This window comes from Gopherus evgoodei, chromosome 1 (assembly GCF_007399415.2).
Source record: "Gopherus evgoodei ecotype Sinaloan lineage chromosome 1, rGopEvg1_v1.p, whole genome shotgun sequence".
Lineage (NCBI taxonomy): Eukaryota > Metazoa > Chordata > Testudines > Testudinidae > Gopherus > Gopherus evgoodei.
In genome coordinates, this window is record NC_044322.1 from 108197086 (window position 1) to 108218635 (window position 21550).

Genomic DNA, 21550 nt, shown 5'->3' on the forward strand with positions numbered 1-21550 from the left:
AGACCATTACTCCTTGTTCTGTCAGCAGGTACCACTGAGAACAGTCTAGATCTATCCTCTTTGGAACCCCCTTTCATGTAGTTGAAAGCAGCTATCAAATCCCCCCTCATTTTTCTCTTCTGCAGACTAAATAATCCCAGTTCACGCAGCCTCTCCTCATAAATCATGTGCTCCAGCCCTGTAATCATTTTTTTTGCCTTGCACTGGACTCTTTCCAATTTTTCACTGTTCATCAGGGGGAATTGCCCCAGGCTACAGAAGTGCCTTTTCTTTGACCTGTGAAATTCCATTCAGATTTGGCTGAGATATAAAATATTAACAGTTGCCATTTCCCTTCTCTCCTTCCGTTCCTCAGGAAAATGTTGTCAGCCTGCCTAAATCATTGAACATTCTGAGGCTGGGCTCATGCCACCACAAAAGCAGCAGTACACACTGTAGAGAGAATACCAGAGTGCTCCTAGTGGAAGGAGAGGTGTAGGCAGGGAAGATAACTAGGCTGGGCTTTCCTGCTCAATAAACCCCAATGCCTAGGTCATGGCTCCAATGCTCCTCCAGGGAAGCACCACAGGGGGTAGGAGCGCCCTCAACTCCTGGTCTGGGAGAGATAGGCTGGGTTCCTTTCAACCACTCGCTGGAGCAGCAACCCATCAACTTCTCTCCTAACGTGCCAGCTCTGGAAAAATAAACCTTAATCAGCTGGCAGCTAATGTTAGTCCTTGTAGCTCAAGTAGTAGCTGTAATGCTGACAGATGTTATGGTTCAAACCCTGCTGATGATTCAGGGTGAGGGTTTCTGACAGCTGTACAAAATAAAAAATCCATACACTTAGAAAATTACAATGTAAAAATTATTTAGGCTGCAGAGTCAAACATTTGAAAATTAAGAAATGCAAAGGATAAAAGTTGCCAGAACAACCTTAATTTGACTACCTTGGGTGTAGGCATTAAAATACAGTCATTAATTATACAATCACATACTAATTTTTTCACAGGACTCCTGCCTCAGTACACAGGATGGAACCACAAGGGGGCAGGATTAAAGTTGCATGGACAACTGTAAATGTTACATTTCCTAACTTTCAAGAGCTTGACTTTGCAACTTAAATAACATTCTTTGAATGTCCTTTTGTGTATAATATGAACATATATGGAAACAAATGAAAACAAGTATGTCATTAGCTAAAGCTGTCATGGCATCTTTAGTTCATTCTGTTGTGTTTAAGGGCTTGAACCAAAGTCCACTAAAGTCAGATGGAGACTTTCCATTGACTGCAGTGGGATTTAGATCAGGCTGTGAAACAGATATTGAAACACAGTATTTTACTTACTGCACAGTATATAGTGTTTTTTCTGAATATTGATTAATGTTAGCATGGGTGCAAATTAACAAGGTGAGTTCAAGTTGCTGTGTCAGTCTTAAAGCATAATTTGCTTGCATCAGATTAAATTAAAAATGGGTCCAATTTCTGTGCAAGCCCCATAGAATCAATCTTTTGAGGCTGGTACAGAAGTGCATTGGAGTTTTTAGTGAAATGGTAGTGTCTATCCCTAATTTACTAATGCTATTATAACTTAGTTTTTCGCTATCTACATTGGCTGTGCTTGAGCCTACGTTTTCAGAGCTTTCCCATACAGAAATGCAAGTATGCAGCACACAGCCATTGCTGCATGTCTGTTATGCATATTATCTCTACAAACTCTGTGTACACAGATGTTCTTATATACTTTCCAGGTCACTTAAAGTCAGTACTAAAGAACTGTAGCACCACAGATGCAATATAGTTTTATCCATAAGATGTGGTAAGACACTGCATTTGAAAAGAGAACTAATTGTTAAATACATTATTTGTAAAAATGAATGAATTAGGCTGGGATTTTTCAAAGGGGCCTAAAGGAGTTTGGTGCCCAATTCTTGTGAAAAGTCAGTGGAAGTTGGGTGCGTAACTATCTTGTACCCCATTGAAAACCCCAACCTACATTTTTAAAAATTAGTTACATATATAAGGGCTAATTCAAAGCCTATTGAAGTCAATGGCAAGAGGATGGCCAGCCCTTGTGGTTTTTGGACCAGATCTTCAGGTGCTGTATGGTGCTGTATGTTGCTGATTTACAACAGCTGAGGATCTGGCACTTTAACTGTAGCTACAGATGCTATTATTATTACTATACTGCAAGAGTCTAATTCTTTTCTGAAACCTATCAAGAATGTAATATTCAGTTTAAGGTGAATATGTATCGTTTATATATATCATGTAGTATTCTATTACTTACCACATTACTCTCCATCTTTTTCATACTAAACTTTTGTTCACTTCTGGATCAGTGCTGTGCATCTGTCCTCCATAATAATTTCTGAGCGATTAACATTTAATCAGAATCCACTGTATGGTTTAAATTGTCCCTGCTACACCTGCTACATATTTTACCTTGCACTTATCTCTTTGAATTTCTTTATGTCGCCCCAATTCCTACTTAAATATTTGTTAGATCATTGTGGCATTCCTGTCGTTTCTAATTATTACTATTCTCTGTTATTTGTATTACTGTAATACTTACAAGCCCCACTCAGGGAACAGGGGCCCCATTTGGTAGATGTTCTACCAACATGTAGTGAAAAGATAGTCCCTTGGTTAATAACAGATGTGAATAATCCAATAGGCAAAAGTGGGGAAGGAGCGGGGGATGTGATAACAGAATTACAAATATTTTTTTCTCAGACTAGGTGTGCACAGTATTTATTCTTTATTAAGCTAAATAATTTTGGGTCATGAACCTATTTTGCTGCTTCTGTTATGCCTCCTATCTTCTAGATAATTAGCAAATGTAACTGAACAACATCTTTCTTAGTGATTGGTAAGACAGCCCATTGTTGGCCTCCTTTCACGTTGAGAATTGGCTGTTTATTTCTACTGTTTCCTATCCATGTTTTAAATAATCCATGGACAAGACTACTTTTGAGTGTGAGCGGTAAAGTTTCCAGGTTTCCTATAGCTTCTTGTAAGGGATGCATTTTGAAATTATATCCACAGTTCTCTGAGTTTATTCCTTGTGTCACACTGTTTCTAAGCCATTTGTCGAAGAAGATTGCAAGGATCTTCACACAATTTTAAGAATTCCCTGAGTAATAACTGGGTGTTGTTGCTTCTATTTTTAGGCTCTTTACTCTTGTCTGTGAATCTCTGATCATTTGCCCAGATGCTTTTATTTCCTGGCAGATGCAAAGGTAGTTCTGTCGAAGCAGCTGAGAAAATTGAATCTATGTTTGTGCCATTGATCTGACAAACAGTAAAGCAGGGCTTTGAAATGTCTTCCCTTTTTTGAGAGAAAAGGAACTGCCTTTTTAAAGAATTGCCAGGGTTTATTAACTGCCTTTCTTCTTTGGAGGGAAGCACAGTTGTCAGCTAGAAAGGTGCATGTTTTTGACAGGGATGAGACATCTGGGCAAGTCTAAAACATTCTGAAAATGCCATATGATCCATGTTTAAACTTCCAGAAGTGGAGGGTATCCTCTGCCATTTTTGCAAAGCCTTGGTTGGCAGTTGTCTCCATACTACCATATTTGATGGCATCTTTTTCGAACTCTTTGTTTGTCCTGTTACCAGGTACTGTAGCCACCTAGGAGATAATTTCTGTGACTTCTGGGCCAGCTACACTGGGTTAGAAGTGGCACCTTATAGACTAACAGATGTATTGGAGCATAAGCTTTCATGGGTGAATACCCACTTTGTCAGATGTATGTATGGAAATTTCCAGAGGCAGGTATAAATATGCAGGCAAGAATCAGGCTGGAGATAACGAGGTTAGTTCAATCAGGGAGGATGAGGCCCTCTTCTAGCAGTTGAGGTATGAAAACCAAGGGAGGAGAAACTGGTTTTGTAGTTGGCGAGCCATTCACAGTCTTTGTTTAATGCTGACCTGATCGTGTCAAATTTGCAGATGAACTTGCAGTTTCTCTTTGAAGTCTGGTCCTGAAGTTTTTTTGCTGCAGGATGGCTACCTTTACATCTGCTATTGTGTGTCCAGGGAGGTTGAAGTGTTCTCCTACAGGTTTTTGTATGTTACCATTCCTAATATCTGACTTGTGTCTATTTATCCTTTTAAAATGCCTGAATCCTGTTTTTAGCTAGTTGAGAGCCTAGGAATAAGGATTATTGCTTATTAAAGAGATAATCCTGATTGAGTCACAAGACAAGAATCACTTGATGGACAAGGAATTTGTTTCTTATGAGAGAAACTTGGATTTATAGTGACTTGTTACGTGTCATTCTTATTTTTGCACTGTGCATAGTTTTGGGGGTTCCTTATTATGAAAAGAGATCTTGATAAAATGGAGACAATCTAGAGGAGGATGTAAGAAATGATAAAGGTACGGTGACCATATTTCCCAAAGGGAAAATGGAATACCGTGTGGGGCTAGCTGAAGCCTCTCCTCCTGCTGCACAGGGTTATCCCAAGCCACTTGTCCAAGCCTCCCCTCCCCCATGCAGGGCTGGCCTCAGCTGCTTCCCGAGCCCCACGCAGGGCTGGCCTGAGCTACTTGCCAACTTGGCAAGAGCAAACTGGACAAATACCCACTTTTGCCAAAAAAAAGTCAGCATGGCCAGGACCGGGTTTAAAAAAGGGACTGCCCCAGCCAAAACGTAATGTATAGTTACCCTAGATGAAGGGATTAGAAGATACAAACTATGACTAGAGATTAAGAGAATTTAATATGTATACATTTTAGAGAAAAGACCCAGTGGGGGATATGATCATGCTATACATACTTGAAAGACAACACAGAGAAGAAAATATTTAAGATTGCACAATACAGAGCATAGACATAGGAGAGAAAAGGGAAAGGTAGACTTTAGGAAACATATTCTAACCACATGTTCATTTGGGTAATTTACTGAGGGAGTTTGAGGCACTGTCGTTAGAGTTGTCCAAAAGTAAATTAGGCAAAACAATTAGGAGGTATCATAAAGAGTCCACTAATGCAAGAGGGATGAACTTAATGAACCTTTTCAGGCATTTTCTTCTACAGTTGTTCCCTTTTCCAAAGAATTACTTGCTGAGGTTCCTGATCAGTGTGGTGTAGTCCATTATGAAAATGTTCTTGTTTTTAAATTATATTTTTGATTTTCAATAAGTATAGAACAGGGGTCGGCAGCCTTTCAGAAGTGCTGTGCCAAGTCTTCATTTATTCACTCTAATTTAAGGTTTCACGTGCCAGTAATACATTTTAACATTTTTAGAAGGTATCTTTCTATAAGTCTATATTATATAACTAAACTATTATATGTAAAGTAAACAAGGTTTTCAAAATGTTTAAGAAGCGTCATTTAAAATTAAATTAAAATGCTGATCTTACGTTGCCAGCCTGGTGTTCTGTTCACCTAGGCCGGCAGCGGGCTGAGCAGGGCCTGCGGCAGGGACCCCAGACCTGGGGGGGTGGGTAGGAGTGGTTTCAGGGGTCAGGACAGAGGGCTGGGGGAGGGGGTTCAGGGCAGAAGGCTGGGGTGGGATGGGGGATCAGGGCAGAAGGCTGGGTGTGTGTGAGGGGTGCAGGACAGAAGGCTGGGTGTGTGGAGGGTTCAAGGGTCAGGGCAGAGGGCTGGGGATGTGTGTGTGGGGGGTTCAGGGCAGAAGGCTGGGGTGGGGTGGGAGTTCAGGGATCAGAGCAGAGGGCTGGGGAGTGTGGGGGGTGCAGGGCAGAATGCTGAGTGCATGTGGGGGTCAAGGCAGAGGGCTGAGGGGTATGGGGGGTGCAGGGCAGAATGCTGAGCGTGTGGGGGGGTCAGGGCAGAGGGCTGAGGTGCTCGGCTCATTGGGATGCTCTCACCCCCTGCCCTGAGCAGCTCATGGCAGGGGGCTGGAAGGGATATGCCCTGTTCCACCCCCTTCCCCAAGGCTCCATCCCTACCTCTCTCTGCGTCCTCTACAGAGCTGTATACATGCTGCTGGTCTTCCCTCTCCCCCTCGCTAGGGCCATCAGCTGATTGGCGCAGGGATGGAGAGGGGCGGGCAGGAAAGCACCCCGCTGGGGGAAGAAGTGGGGGAGGGGGAAGCTTGGCTGCCACAGAATCAAGCTTCTGCCTCCTGCCCCCGCAGGGGAGAGCAGTGGGCGGGGCGGCTGAGTGGGGCTATGGGCCAGGACCGCGGAAGGCAGTTGCGTGCCGCTCAAAATTGGCTCACGTGCCGTGTTTGGCATGCGTGCCGTAGGTTGCCGACCCCTGGTATAGAATATACTCAGTGAATGTAATACAGAAACACTAAAACCTTTGATTGCTGAAAGATAAGCAAACATGAAAGTAAAAACATTAAGCAGGCAATCATGTCTAGTAGAGTATTAGCAAAAACAATAGTTTAAGCATGTTCCTGAAGTTTTTACGGACCCTGTATATTAAAGATCTTCAAGGGCTTAGGGCGCTGAAGTTGAGATGCAGAATTCCCTAAAAATTTAACACGTGGTTTAAACCTCAAATCGGCTTGCTTGATGTCACTTGGATCCTGATCTAAAGGCGCTGGCATTGGTTGTTTTTTATGGTCATTCCCCAATTGCAGGCCGACTTCACTACAATTTACACTTTAAATCTGGAAGCTCGTTGTGACTAAGTATTTCTAATAATTCAGATTTTCCTGATTCAAGCAAATCATCCATTTTTATTGACTTTTACTTAAATTAGCATAGAGCCCAAAATGTCCTTGGCACTGTACAAAGGCACTGTACAAAGTCCCTGCCCAAAAGAACTTGATGTCAGCATTTCAGGAGTTAAATATTCTAAGGGAAACCTCAAGTCTAATGGAAGAATTATACTTGTGTCTATAGTGCTATAAGCATGCCTGACATACACGGATGACTTTTTTTTTTTTTAAAAAGTCACTGCCTAAAGTCGTTTATAATCCAAGGGACAATTCTTGTGTGGTGCTGAGCCCTCTCAACTCCCATTTATGTTGCACTTGCATACAATGTTTTTCCTCCTTCCAAATAGAGCTACGTATTCAGGGCTCAATTCTGCCCAGCGTTACTCAAGCTGAGCAGTATCTTACTTGGTACATTTTCCCATTGAAATCAATAGAATTATTTGTGAAGTAAGGTCCTGGTACTGCGAACATTTAAGCACATGCAGAACTTTACTCATGTGAGTTGTTCTATTGAAGCTAATGGGACTGTTTACACATGTGGAAGTATGCATGTGCTTATGCATTTACAGGACTATGTCTAAGCTACCACTCTATGAGTAAGGGGGCTGTAATAAGTGATAATTGGCTGTGGAGCACAGACACTTCTGTTTTTTAAAAGATCTTTATTTCAGTCAAGTCTTTCCCCTTTGCAAGCTTCAGAAATCACAGTGTCTGGTAGACTATGGGCAAACAAAGTTAGCTAATAATCTCTGTTAAATTCCACTATCTGGTGTTATCTTTTTGATAACTAGTAAAGCACATACTGATGCTTTGCTATAAAGTTTTTCTTGGGATTTCCATTCATGATTTTAAGGCATAGGGGCACATTCTCCTCTCACAGACGGATTGATTTTGAAGTGCAAATTGGAGTCAAACAGAGTGCTGCATACACAAAAAACAGCAGACTACATTTATGTTCCCTGACATTAAATTGCATTCTTAATTGACATTTGAATTAAAGTTTTGTCTGTAGAGCCATTACAAAAATAAAATGAAAATTATTTGTTTTTGAAATGTCAGAATTTTGGATGTTGGTTTGGTTCTGAGCCAGTGAACACATTGGGATTTCCAGGTCTTGGTCTTCAGAAACAAAGAACCAGCTCCTATAAGGTACTGAGCACCTCTTGAGAGGCGCTGATCACTCTCCTCTCCCCTTGAGTTCAACTTTCATTGACTTCAGTGGGAGATGGTGGTGCTCAGCATCTTGCAGGATTAGACATTGTAGCAGACATGATTTCAAATATGGTCTTTTTTACTTGCAGATAAAGAGTTTTAATGGTACAATCAGTTTTTCATGTGGTCACTATTATCTCTTTACGTTTTTTGTATTGTGTGCTCTGGATTTTTTATTTGCCATTACTGAAAATGATAAAGATCGTACAAATCTGCTCTTTGTTGTCACACATTTCTGTCACTGTTACCCTTGTCTTCCCTTGCTTCATTCGTTACACCCACTTGTGTCTTAATGTAGGCACCAATCCTGCAATCTAATCCAGATTGCTACACGTGTATGGACCTCTTTGATTTCAGTGGGAAATCAACTTAATGGGCCTTTGCACAGGTACAGTGGTCTGTCTGTCTGGATCAGACTGCAGGACTAGTGCCTTTGGTTGAAAACTCTTTGGGGGCAAGTACCCTCTCTTACACTATATGTTAGTGCAGCGCCCCAATACAATGGGCCTCTGGGTCCTGCCTAGGCACTACTGTAAAATTCTGAGTGAGGTGCAGAACAGCCTGGCTGCATTCACTTTAGGATCTAACCCCACTCTCTTTGCAGATTCAGTGTGTTTGAAAGATGCTGTGCAGAAGGAAGTTGTGTTGCACCCAGTATCTTTTCCAAGGCAGGGCTTCCTTTCCACGCGGCTCAGGGAGAGTCACCGTTTTTTTTTTTTTTTACAAAGAGAGCAAATTGCGCTGTTAGATGTATAGGTTTGAGGCATGTTATCGCCCACGCTCGGCAGGGGCAATGGCCAGTGGCTGGCTCCCAGGTGGCGGCGGGGTTAGTCGCTGATGGTGCTGCACGCGGAGTTTGTCCATTAGGCAAAGGCGACCACAGCAGCGCGATTGCCCCCGTTCCTGCTTCATGTTGTGTATTGGCCAAAGCCGGCCCGAGCGCCGGGGCTGGGAGCGCAGCCGGGCCCCGGACCCATCCTGCCGGGCGGGGAGGCGCTGCCCCTGCCTGGCTCCGGGCTGAGCCCCAGACTCCGGCTTAGGGGCAGCAGCACCCGGCGCTGCACAGCGATGGGGGAAGGAGGCAGGGGCCAAGCCCTGCACTTTCCTCGGCCCCTCCCCGGCCCGCACGTGATTTCCTGGCTCCCTGTTTACTTCCCGGGTCAAAGCCCCTCCACGGCCCCCGTGCAGCAGCTGCCGCCTGCGGAGGGAGCAGGGGGGTGAGTGGGGCAGGATCAGCCGGGGCAGGATCAGCTCCCAGCGCGGCCCCCTCACCCAGCGCCTCTTCTCTTGCAGGTTTATCCGGAGCCCCGGACCGAGAGCGAGTGTCTGAGCAACATCCGCGAGTTCCTGCGCGGCTGCGGCGCCTCCCTCCGCCTGGAGGTGAGTCTGGGCTGGGCAGTGGGGTTTGGGGCCGGGCCGGGCTGGGCACGCAGGCTTTTGTGGTTTCCCTGAGCCCCTTGAATTCTCCGGGCAAGTTGCAGAATGTGTTCCCCTTTCTCCCATTACCCCCCCCCCCGCCCATCTTGGGGTTAAATTTCCTGCCTTCAGCGGGGCTGGAACAATTTGTACAGCGGGGCGCTGAGAGCCATTGAACCAAGCTGTAAACTCTGTATATGATGGAAACCACTTCAAGCCAGGGGGTGCAGTAGCACCCCCTGCACCGTTAGTTCCAGCACCTAGGCCTGAAGTTAGGCCGGCTTTAGGAAGTGCGAGGCCCGATTCAAATAGTTTCGACGGGGCCCAGCAGGGATGACTCACCCGGCGGTGCTCCGGGTGGCACCGAAGGACCTGCCATTGAAATGCTGCCGAAGACCCAGAGCAAGTGAGGGACCTGCCACCGAAGTCCCGGAGCGCCGCCGGGTGAGTAAAAATTAAAAAGCACCTAAGTTAGGTACTCTTCTTTAGGATGCGGGGCCGTCTTAGGCACGGGGCCTGATTTGGGGGAATTGGCCTAAAGCCGGCCCTGCCTGAAGTGATTTATGTTGGCATTTTTTGGTCCTGGGGGATTTCCTAGAACTACTGGTGGGGTCTTTGGAGTTGCCTTTGGCCCCAGGAGGTGAGGGAGCCATTGAACAGTGATCTGAAAAGGGTTCCCATTTCTGTATGGGGAAGTGGATGCTGCTGGGAGCCGTTGGAGGTAAAACTGATCTGTAAAAGGTGACGAATGTGATGGTGCTAATCTCTTCTCTTGAGTCCATGCTGAACAAATGACTCAGCGTGGTGCTGAAGTGTACTTTGAAGGGGTTTTTTAGTGAGACGTTATATCAAGTTTTTGATTTCATGTGATCATTCAAGATCCCACAGGCCAGATTCTGATCTGACAGGTTTTGTTTTTCCTACTTAAATTTACTCTCCAAACTGAGTATCAGAGGGGTAGCCGTGTTGGTTAAACTCCTGATCTCAGGTATTTATTGTAGCTGGGTGCTCTGTTGGGGTATTCATTCCACCACAAAGGTTGCTGCACTTCAGAGGTGGATAGGGTAAACTTTGGTTATAGTTAGGGTCCTACCAAATTCACGGCCATGAGGAACACATCATGGACCGTGAAATCTGGTCTCCCCCCTGTGAAGTCTGGTTTTTTTGGTATGCTTTTACCTTATACTATACAGATTTCACAAGGGTGACCAGAGTTTCTTAAATTGGGGGTCCTGACACAAAAGGGAGTTGCGGGAGGTTGCAAAGTTATTTTAGGGGGCGATTGTGGTATTGCCACCCTTACTTCCGTGCTGCCTTCACAGATGGGTGGCCAGAGAGCAGCGGCTGTTGGCCAGGTGCCCAGCTCTGAAGGCAGCACCCTGCCAGCAGCAGTGCAGAAGTAAGGGTGGCAATACCATACCATACTATCCTTACTTCTGCGCTGCTGCTTGCAGAGCTGAGCCCTCAGAGCAGGGCCCCCCGGCCAGCAGTCTCCACTCTCCAGCTGCCCAGCTCTGAAAGTATGATAACCTTGTGACACCGCCCCCCTCCCCCCCCCAGTTCCTTTTTCAGTCAGGATCCCTACACTTATAACACTGTGAAATTTCAGATTTAGATAGCTGAAATTATGAAATTTACAATTTTTAAAATGCTATGCCCATGAAATTGACCAGAATGGACCCTGAATTTGGTAGGGCCCTATGGTTCATGATTCATTTTAAATGTGTATAATGCATAGGGTCCTATGCGATTAAAAACACTATATACAAAAAATACAGGAGTACTTGTTACACCTTAGAGACTAACAAAGAGTTTATTAGAAGTGAGTGCACATAGCCAGTTTACAGAAGCAGTTAAAATGATATTGTATCTGACTGTAAACAGTATTTACAGGCTCAGTAGGCCCTGTGGTGCCTTTTCTAAAGCAGGAGAATTTCATCTGGTGATGTTTCATGTTGTTAAAACTGTGATTTTGGATCGACAAAGGGAACACTAACTTCTTGTCATTTCCTCCTCAGAAGTATTGAGGAGTTTGGGAGCGTACTGTTTCATTACCTATAAAAGAGAATGGGAGGGATATTTGCAGAAGGTTGCCAAAATTCTGTTCAGTGACTTGATATGATTTGTTTATGGGTTTATTGACATGTAGATATAAAGTTTATTTTGGCAGGTGAAAAGATCCTGTGTGTAGTGTTTCAATGATAAAATTCAAGTTGTATTAATTTTGTTTACTAAAACTGCTCTTAGATGATGACTTGTCATATAGGACTTAATTCAGTAAAAGTCCAATGAGATTTTTTTTTTTTTTTGATATGTAGAGTTTAATAAAACTCTTAAGGAACCTTACTGCAGGAAGCGGCGCCTGCCCCCATTGGCCTGGAGCAGCGAACCACTGCCAGTGAGAGCTGCAATTGGCCAAACCTGCGGGCGCTGCAGATAAACAATCCAGCCTGGTCTGCCAGAGGGCTTACCCTGGCGTGCCACGTGCCAAAGGTTGCCAATCCCTGGTCTTATAATTAAATTATTTTTAAAATGTGTTTTAGATAAAATACTTATCATGGACATTTTCTATATTTCCTTTCCTGTCATTGCAGATTACCAGGATGTTGCATATCACTTGTAGATTTTGCTATATAACCAATCCCTGGTGCCGTCTGACTTCTTCAGTAATGTCAAAAATTTAGTGTTCATGTGACATTACAATGGGTTGAAAAGTCTGCTTAGTCCTGGTGACTGAGAAGATATCCTTAGCAATTGAGCAGACCTGCAATAGTTATGTAGAATTTAAACTTTCTTTAAGAAAAAAGTTTTTATCCCATATGATTATAAAGAATAACTTCTGAATCTAAATCAATGCAGTGCTTGTGACGTTACTGTTATAAACTGGGACGATATAGAACATGATTTGCAACCAAGGTCCTGTAGTGGTACCAAATCTTATGTAAAGGGGGTCATATAAGATGTCTAAGACCAGGTTATGGGTTGCTAATTATGATTATGCTGTCTGTATGTCTGGATCATTTTGTAGTTGCAGTTAGGAATATTGGATCTATATTGTCTGTATTTCAAGTTTGTGCTGTGTTTCTGGGGAAACACCCCAGACAACTTGGTGTTAGTTCTGCCTAGCCTGCTTTATGGCTCATTAAGGACCATCAGCTATACAACTGACCCATTGAGAGGAGGCATATACGCCTTGTGACTCAGCAGGGTGTGCAGGAACTTGCCTATGTGACTGCAGACTCCATTTTACTGTAATTTTCCACAGTAAGAACCTCTTTGTTCTTACGCCTGGAAAAGCCTGTATAAGGCTAATGCCTCATCTCCATTGTGGCCATGATTACACTGGCGCTTTACAGCGCTGCAACTTTCGTGCTTGGGGTGTGAAAAAACATCCCCCTGAGCGCTGCAAGATACAGCACTGTAAAGCCTCAGTGTAATCAGTGCCGCAGCGCTGGGAGCGCGGCTCCCAGTGCTGCAAGCTACACCCGTAAGGGATGTGGTTTACGTGCAGCGCTGGGAGAGCTCTCCCCCAGCGCTGGCGCTCCGACCACACTCACACTTCAAAGCGCTGCCGCGGCAGTGCTTTGAAATGTCAAGTATAGCCATACCCCTTGTCTTCAGTCCTGCTTCTTACCTCTGGAGGGAGTTTGCTACAAACTGAAGCTCTGCACAAAGGACTGATGACCCATCCCAGCGGGGGATGTTCTCCAGAAACTTGATTTGAACCTGCAGTTTACTCCATCGTTGCTACAAGCCTGAACTAAGAACTTTGCCATTACTGTATGTAATTGATTCCATTTAACCAATTCTAGCTCTCATCTCTATCTTTTTCCTTTTATGAATAAACCTTTAGATTTTAGATTCTAAAGGATTGGCAACAGCGTATTTTTGTGGGTAAGATCTGATGTGTATATTGACCTGGGTCTGGGGCTTGGTCCTTTGGGATCGAGAGAACCTTTTTCTTTTATTGGGGTGTTGGTTTTCATAACCATTCATCCCCAGGACAAGTGGCACTGGTGGTGATACTGGGCAGCTGGAGTGTCTAAGGAAATTGCTTGTGTGACTTGTGGTTAGCCAGTGGGGTAAAACCGAAGTCCTTTTTGTCTGGCTGGTTTGGTTTGCCGTAGAGGTGGAAAAACCTCAGCCTTGGGCTGTAACTGCCCTGTTCAAGCAATTGGTCCTGAATTGACACTGTCAGTTGGGTCCAACCAGAACTGCATTGTCACAGTACCGTCTTCATTAATCCATAGATCAGTACAGTGCCTGTGGTGCTGCTCATAGTTTTGCCAAGCAGCAATGGAATGAAATTAGCAAGCCCATGGTCAGTTTTGCTGCTGTTATTCATAACTGTTGAGACATCAGTGAAACTTACAAGAATCATGTTAATTTTTGTGTTTCAGCTTGGAAAAAGTTATTAGTAAAGACAGGGTTTAGAGCTCCATTGCTCACCTCTCAACCCTTTTGGGTTTGGTAGAGGGAGAGAGATGGAAGCTCTTGAAGCTTATCAGCCAGAAGGGGTTGTACAAGGTGAAGTATTAGGTTTATGGACAGTAGTAAGTATTCAGCATTGTCCTCCTTTTCCAGCAGCTGGACATCTCATTGGGGCAGTGCTCATAATGCCTGTTACAGAAAGGCTAAGTGACTAGCCCAAGGTAACACAGGAAGTTGGTGGAAGAGGGAATCGAACCCAGATTTTCTACATCCTAGGCTTGTTTCCTGATAACCAGACTCTGTCTTTCATGGAGTGCAGTAGTGGGTTTCCCACTCATCTTTTGTATCTATTTAAAGCAAGCAAGAGTTTTAATTTTTTGTGTGTGCTCTGGACATATTATTTTGCAACATATCTGTAAACTCCAAATGAAGAAAAAACATAGGGGGTTGGAAAGAAACGAAAAGAAAATTAATTTCTAAATCTGAATTTAGAATGGGACTCTGCTTGTGGTGCAGGTCAGCCATGTCACACCTGCTGGGCTAATGGGACTCTGCTCATCAGGTCTTTTTCAGTAAAATAAAGAACAAGAGGTGTAGGAGTCTCTTCTAGTTCCCCATAACACAAACCTTTCTAGTGCAAAGGTTCCAAAATTGATAAGAAAGGGCCCAGAAACTGCAGAGGGCTCCTTATATTAATCTTCCTGGGACCAAGGGCAGGCTTTTTGGACTTGGAGCCAGAGCTCACAGAGGAGAAAGCTCAGAATTAGTTTTTCTTTTGAGAAGGTGTATTTTTAAACCAGTGTGCGGACTTTATATTTCTCCAGGTGAGTTCCTGAAGAGGGAACCATGGGAGGAAGTGGAAAAGAAGGGGAGTGAATCCACCCACAAGTAAATATGTCCTAATTTATACTTCCAAAAAGTTCATACAACCCTGAAGTCTGGGTAAAGAAATGGAAAGTGTGCATTTAAAATAACAAGAAACCAAGTAAAGCCTCTAGCAATCCATGCATTTGCTTCTTCCACATTATGGCTAAAGCCATGCATGCAGAATCAAACTTCTTAGTGCCCACACTGCAATTCCAGGTCAGAAGATCTCTGGTCTGGGAGCATTCTTTGAGAAAGGTTTCCTTATCAGTGACTACATGTCAAGGTTTTTTCCCCACTTTGAACTTAAGCGTCCAAAAAGTGGGGACCTGCATGGACCCTTCTAAACTTAATTCCTAGCTTAGATCTGATAACGCTGCCACCAGCCAAAATATAGTGTTTGTCACGCTTCCTGTTCCCCCCAAACCTTCCCTGGGGAACCCAAGACCCAAACCCCTTGGGTCTTAAAACAAGGAGAAATAAACCATCCCCTTACCTTCCTCCACACACCTCCCCCCCACGACTTTCCCCTCCCTGGGTTGCCTTGGGAAGCTGTACAGATCCAGACTCCTTGGATCTTAAAACAAAGAGGAATTAACCATTCCCTATCTTTTCCTCACACCAATCCCTGATGAGTTTAGACTTAATCCCTTGGATTCCAAAACAAGGGGAAAAATCATTCAGGTTCTTAAAAAAGAAAGCTTTTAATAAAAGAAAGGAAGAAGTAAAAATTATCTCTATAAAATTAGGATGGTAAATGCTTACAGGGTATTCAGATTCATATAGACTAGAGGGATTTTCGCCCCCCCCCCTCGCCCCCAGCCTGAGATTCAGAGTTACAGCAAACAGAGGTAAAAATCCTTCCAGCAAAATGCACATTTACAGGTTAAGAAAACAAACATAAGACTAATCCGTCTTTCCTGGCTAGTGCTTACTATTTTGAAACATGAGAGACTGATTTAGAAAGATTGGAGAAAACCTGGGTGTACGTCTGGTCCCTCTTAGCCCCAAGAGCAAACAACGAACAAAACAAACAGCACAAACAAAGACTTCCCTCCACCAAGATTTGAGAGTATCTTGTCTCCCCATTGGTCCTCTAGTCAGGTGTCAGCCAGGTTCACTGAGCTTCTTAACCCTTTACAGGTAAAAGAGACATTAACCCTTAACCATCTGTTTGTGACACGCCCCCCAAATCTCAAACAGTGTGGAACCACATTGGCAGTGATTTCTTCCTAGAACTTTAGAATAAACAGATTAATAAAACATATGCACCTTTACTAATTATGTGAACTACCAGACTTTGTACATTTTAAGGACAATTTTTTACCAGTTGATTCTGGGAAACTTTTACGGGAGAGTGCATCATCTACTTTGTTAGAAGCTTCTGAAATGTGTTGAATTTCAAAATCAAAATTTTGGAGAGCTGATCTCCATCGAAGCAGTTTTTTGTTATTTCCCTTGGCAGTATGAAGCTACTTTAGCGCAGCATGGTTGATTTGTAGCTTGAACCTCCGTCCCCAAATGTATGGGCGTAGCTTTTCCAGGGCATACACAATGGTGTAGCATTGTTTTTCACTGATTGACCAATGGCTTTTCCTCTCAGACAGTTTCTTGCTGAGAAACACGATGGGATGGAAGTTTTGATCCGGCCCTTCCTGCATTAAAACTGCTCCTACACCACGCTCAGATGCATCTGTGGTTACTAGGAACGATTTGTGAAAGTCTGGGGCCCTTAGCACAGGGTCAGACATGAGTGTTGCCTTAAGCTGAGTAAAGGCCTTCTGACACTCATTAGTCCACTTAACTGCATTTGGCTGGGTCTTTTTGGTCAAGTCTGTTGGTGGGGCAGCGATTTGGCTGTAGTGTGGTACAAATCGCCTGTAATACCCGGCCAAGCCTAAGAAGGATTGGACCTGTTTCTTTGACTTTCGGACAGACCACTTTTGGATAGTATCCACCTTGGCCTGTAGGGGTTTTATGGTTCCTTGACCCACCTGGTGTCCCAGGTAAGTCACTTTGTTTTGGGCTATTTGACACTTTTTAGCCTTAACAGTTAATCCTGCCTGCCTAATGCGCTCAAAGACTTTTTCCAGGTGTTCTAGGTGTTCGGGCCATGAATCAGAAAAAATGGCCACATCATCGAGGTGGGCAACTGCATATTCTCCCAATCCTGCTAGGAGACCGTCTACAAGTCTTTGGAAGGTGGCGGGTGCATTTCGCAGCCCGAAAGGAAGCACATTAAATTCATACACCCCTGCATGAATGAAGGCTGACCTTTCTTTGGCGGGTTCATCTAGCGGTACTTGCCAGTACCCCTTGGTTAAGTCTATTGTAGAGATGAACTGGACATGTTCCAATTTTTCCAATAGCTCATCGGTGTGTGGCATTGGATAGTTGTCAGGACGAGTTACAGCATTTAGCTTATGGTAGTCCATGCAAAAGCGTATTTCCCCATCTGGTTTGGGTACCAGAACTACTGGAGATGGCCATGCACTGGTAGAGGAGTGGATTATACCCATCTGTAGCATGTTTTGGATCTCCCGTTCTATAGCAGCTTGGGCATGAGGGGACACCCGGTAGGGTAGGGTTCTAATTGGGTGAGCATTACCTGTGTCAATGAAGTGGTATGCCCGTTTAGTCCGTCCTGGGGTGGCTGAGAACAATGGGGCGAAGCTAGTGCACAGCTTCTTGATTTGTTGCCGCTGCAGACGTTCCAAGGTTGTGGAGAGGGTCACCTCTTCCACGCCACCGTCACTTTTTCCTTCATAGTAGACACCTTCCGGCCACTCAGCGTCATCTTCTCCCTGGGCTTTAAACTGACAAACCTTTAAGTCTCTGGAATAAAAGGGCTTGAAAGAATTAACATGGTACACTTTAGGCTTTAGGGAGGAGGTGGGAAATGCTATGAGATAGTTAACAGCTCCCAGGCGCTCTTGGACCATGAATGGCCCTTCCCATGACGCTTCCATCTTATGGGCCTGTTGCGCCTTCAAGACCATAATCTGGTCTCCTACCTTGAAGGAACGCGCTCTGGTATGTTTATCATACCAGCCCTTTTGCTCTTTCTGGGCATCCTTTAGGGTTTCTTTAGCAAGGGCTAAAGAGTGTCGGAGGGTGTTTTGTAGGTTGCTTACAAAGTCTAGAATGTTAATTCCTGGAGAAGGCGTAAACCCCTCCCATTGCTGCTTCACCAACTGTAATGGCCTCTTAACCTCGTGGCCATACACAAGTTCAAATGGTGAAAACCCTAAACTGGGATGTGGTACAGCCCTGTAGGCAAAGAGCAACTGCTGCAACACTAGGTCCCAATCATTGGAGTGTTCGTTTATGAATGTACGTATCATGGCCCCCAAAGTTCCATTCAACGTCTCCACCAGGCCATTGGTTTGATGGTGGTACGGGGTGGCAACCAAGTGATTCACCCCATGAGCTTCCCACAGATCTTCCATGGTCCCTGCCAGGAAATTAGTTCCTGAATCTGTAAGGATGTCGGAGGGCCAACCTACCCTGGCAAAAACGTCTGTTAAGGCTTGGCACATAGTTTTAGCCCTGGTGTTGCTTAGAGCTACTGCTTCCGGCCATTGGGTAGCAAAGTTCATGGAAGTCAGTATGTACTGCTTTCCTCTGGGGGTCTTTTTTGGGAAAGAACCCAGAATATCCACAGCTACTCTCTGAAATGGGACCTCAATTATGGGGAGTGGCTGGAGAGGCACTTTGACCTGGTCTTGGGGCTTTCCCACTCTTTGGCACACCTCACAAGACCGGACATAATTAGCAACATCCCTGCCCGTCCCCTCCCAGTGGAAGGACTTCCCCAACCTGTCTTTGGTTTTGTTCACCCCAGAATGGCCACTGGGATGATCATGGGCTAAGCTTATGAGCTTTCCCTGGTACTTAGTTGGAACTACCAACTGTTTTTGAGGATGCCAGTCTTCCTGGTGTCCACCAAAAAGAGTCTCCTTGTATAAAAGTCCTTGTTCTACAACAAACCGGGATCAGTTAGAAGAGCTGAGAGGCGGTGGGTGCTCCGTGCCGCCTCCCAAGCTTTCTGAAGGCTGTCATCTGCTTCCTGCTCAGTCTGGAACTGTTCCCTTGAGGCTGGAGACACCAGTTCCTCCTTATACTGTGGACTTGGGCTTGGTCCCTCTGGAAGGATGTAGGTGATGGGGTTGTTTTCGTTGATGGTGAACTGCTTTCCGCTGGTGCACCAGGGGCTATTTCAGGCTCTGGCTGAGCCTCTTGGGTAGGGCTGTCTGCTGCTTGTGCCAGTTCAGGCCCACTGGCACCCTCTGGCGTTGGAGTTGGAGATGGGTTTGCAAGCGCTGGCGTCAGTGCTGGCAACGGTTCTGGTGCTGGTTGCTTTTCCAGTTCTGGTTCTGGGACTGGAGGCACTGTGGCTGTTGCCATCATTGGCAGGGGATCCGGGTCCACTGCCTCTGTCTGGGTCTCTCTATCTGGGTCTCTGGTAACACATACAGGGCCCTTGTGGATGGCTCAGGAACAGGGATGGGTCTGGTAGCTTTCCTGGCTTGGCTGCGTGTAACCATTCCCACCCTCTTGGCCCGCTTCACCTGGTTGGCCAAGTCTTCCCCAAGTAGCATGGGGATCGGATAATTGTCATAGACAGCAAAAGTCCACATTCCTGACCAACCTTTGTACTGGAGAGGCAGTTCAGCTGTAGGCAAGTCTACAGATTTTGACATGAATGGGTAAATTGTCACTTGGGCCTCTGGGTTGATGAATTTGGGGTCCACTAAGGATTGGTGGATAGCTGACACGTGTGCCCGCGTGTCTCTCCACGTGATAACCTTCTTTCCGCCCACTCTCAAATTTTCCCTTTGCTCTGAGGGTTTTTGAGAGGCATCTGGGCCTGGGGATCTTTGGTGTGATGGTGGTGTAATGAACTGCACTCGGTTAGGGTTCTTGGGGCAGTGGGCCTTTATATGTCCCGGTTCATTACATTTAAAGCACTGCCCAGCTGACTGGTCACTGGGCCGAGGTGAGTTGCTGGAGACTGGTGAGGTGGGACAATAGGGTGTCTGGGGCTTTCCTTGGGTTGTAGGGGGGGATGTCTTGGTTTGGCCTTGGTGATAGGGTTTATTTTCTGTTTGTCCCCTGTTATATTCGCTCCCCTTGCTAGTGGCTCTTTTCTTTTCTGCCACTTCCACCCATCTGGCTCCAATCTCCCCTGCCTCGGTTACAGTTTTGGGCTTCCCATCTAGGATGTACCTTTCTATTTCTTCAGGAACACCCTCTGAGAACTGCTCCATTTGTATTAGGAGGGACAGCTCGTCCAGAGATATGACATTTGCTGCTGATTTCCAGGCATCCCAATTCTTTCCGGTGTGGTAGGTGTATCAGGTGAATGACACATCTGGTTTCCACCTTAGGGCTGTGAACTGCTGACTGGCATGCTCAGGTGTTAGCCCCATTCTGATTCTGGCCTTGGTTTGAAAAAGTTTATAATCATTCATATGTTCCTTAGGCATTTCAGCCACCACCTCTGCTAAGGGTCCACTGAGCTGTGGCCTCAGCTCTATCATGTACTGGTCTGTAGAGATGCTGTACCCATGGCAGGTCCTTTCAGCATTTTCTAAGAAGGCCTCAGTGTCGTCACCTGCCTTGTAGGTGAGGAATTTCCTGGGATGGGGAACAGTACCTGGAGAAGGATTGTTAGGGTTGGCTGTTCCGTCTGGCCTAGTCTGTGCTAAGTCCAGTTCATGCTTTCTCTCTCTTTCCCTCTCTTCCATTTCTTTTTCTTTTATTTCTATTTCTTTTTGTTTCATCTCCATAGCTCTCCTGTGGGCCGCCTCTATGGCTTTCTCTTCTCTTTCTCTCCTCTCCATCTCTCTCCTGTGGTCAGCTGCCTTGGCTTTCTCCTCTGCTTCCAGCCTTGTCAGCTCCTGTTTAGTTGCTTTCTTGGTACTCATTTTTCTGCTTTCTTGTGCTACCCGCACCCCTCTGCAGCTTACTGACTGCTTGGTTAACAGAGATTTTCTAACTAGCTATGCCCGAGAGGTAGAAAGAAAGAAAGAAAACAATTCACCTGTAAATGCCTTTTGCTGGCTGTCTGCTGGCTCACAGCTTGAGCCTCTTCTTAACAAAGACCCTTGTTAAGAAACTTAAGACCTCTGCCCTCAGACTGCTTTCCAAGCAGCCAGAAAGGAGAGAAAAAAACCTCACTGGCTTTGGTTCTTTAACCCAATCCCACCGCTGTGCCACCATGTCAATGTGTTTTCCCCACTTTGAACTCTAGCATCCAAAAAGTGGGGACCTGCATGGACCCTTCTAAGATTAATTCCTAGCTTAGATCTGATAACGCTGCCACCAGCCAAAATATAGTGTTTGGCACACTTCCTGTTCCCCCCAAACCTTCCCTGGGGAACCCAAGACCCAAACCCCGTAGGTCTTAAAACAAGGAGAAACAAACCATCCTCCTACCTTTCTCCCCTCCCCCAGACTTTCCCCTCCCTGGGTTGCCTTGGGACGCTATACAGATCCAGACTCCTTGGATCTTAAAACAAAGAGGAATTAACCATTCCCTTCCTTTTCCCCACACCAATCACTTAATCCCTTGGATTCCAAAACAAGGGAAAAAATCACTCAGGTTCTTAAAAAAGAAAGCTTTTAATAAAAGAAAGGAAGAAGTAAAAATTATCTCTGTAAAATTAGGATGGTAAATGCTTACAGAGTATTCAGATTCATATAGACTAGAGGGACTTTTCCCCCATCCCCCCCCAGCCTGAGATTAAAAGTTACAGCAAACGGAGGTAAAAATCCTTCCAGCAAAATGCACATTTACAAGTTAAGAAAACAAACATAAGACTAATCCGTCTTTCCTGGCTAGTACTTACTATTTTGAAACATGGAACACTGATTTAGAAAGATTGGAGAAAACCTGGATGTACATCTGGTCCCTCTTAGCCCCAAGAGCGAACAACGAACAAAACAAACAGCACAAACAAAGACTTCCTTCCACCAAGATTTTAAAATATCTTGTC

At 45.0% G+C, this 21550-nt stretch overlaps 1 protein-coding gene across 6 annotated transcripts in view; it reads left to right on the forward strand.

Annotated features, from left to right (window-relative positions):
- ARHGEF7 (Rho guanine nucleotide exchange factor 7) overlaps positions 1-21550 on the forward strand; it is a 220589-nt gene that overhangs the window by 16387 nt on the left and 182652 nt on the right. For all 6 annotated transcript variants that reach the window (XM_030568714.1, XM_030568751.1, XM_030568722.1 and 3 more), the window contains exon 2: positions 9132-9218. In XM_030568714.1, coding sequence (XP_030424574.1) covers positions 9132-9218 — 87 coding nt within the window. The remainder of the gene's footprint in view (positions 1-9131; positions 9219-21550) is intronic.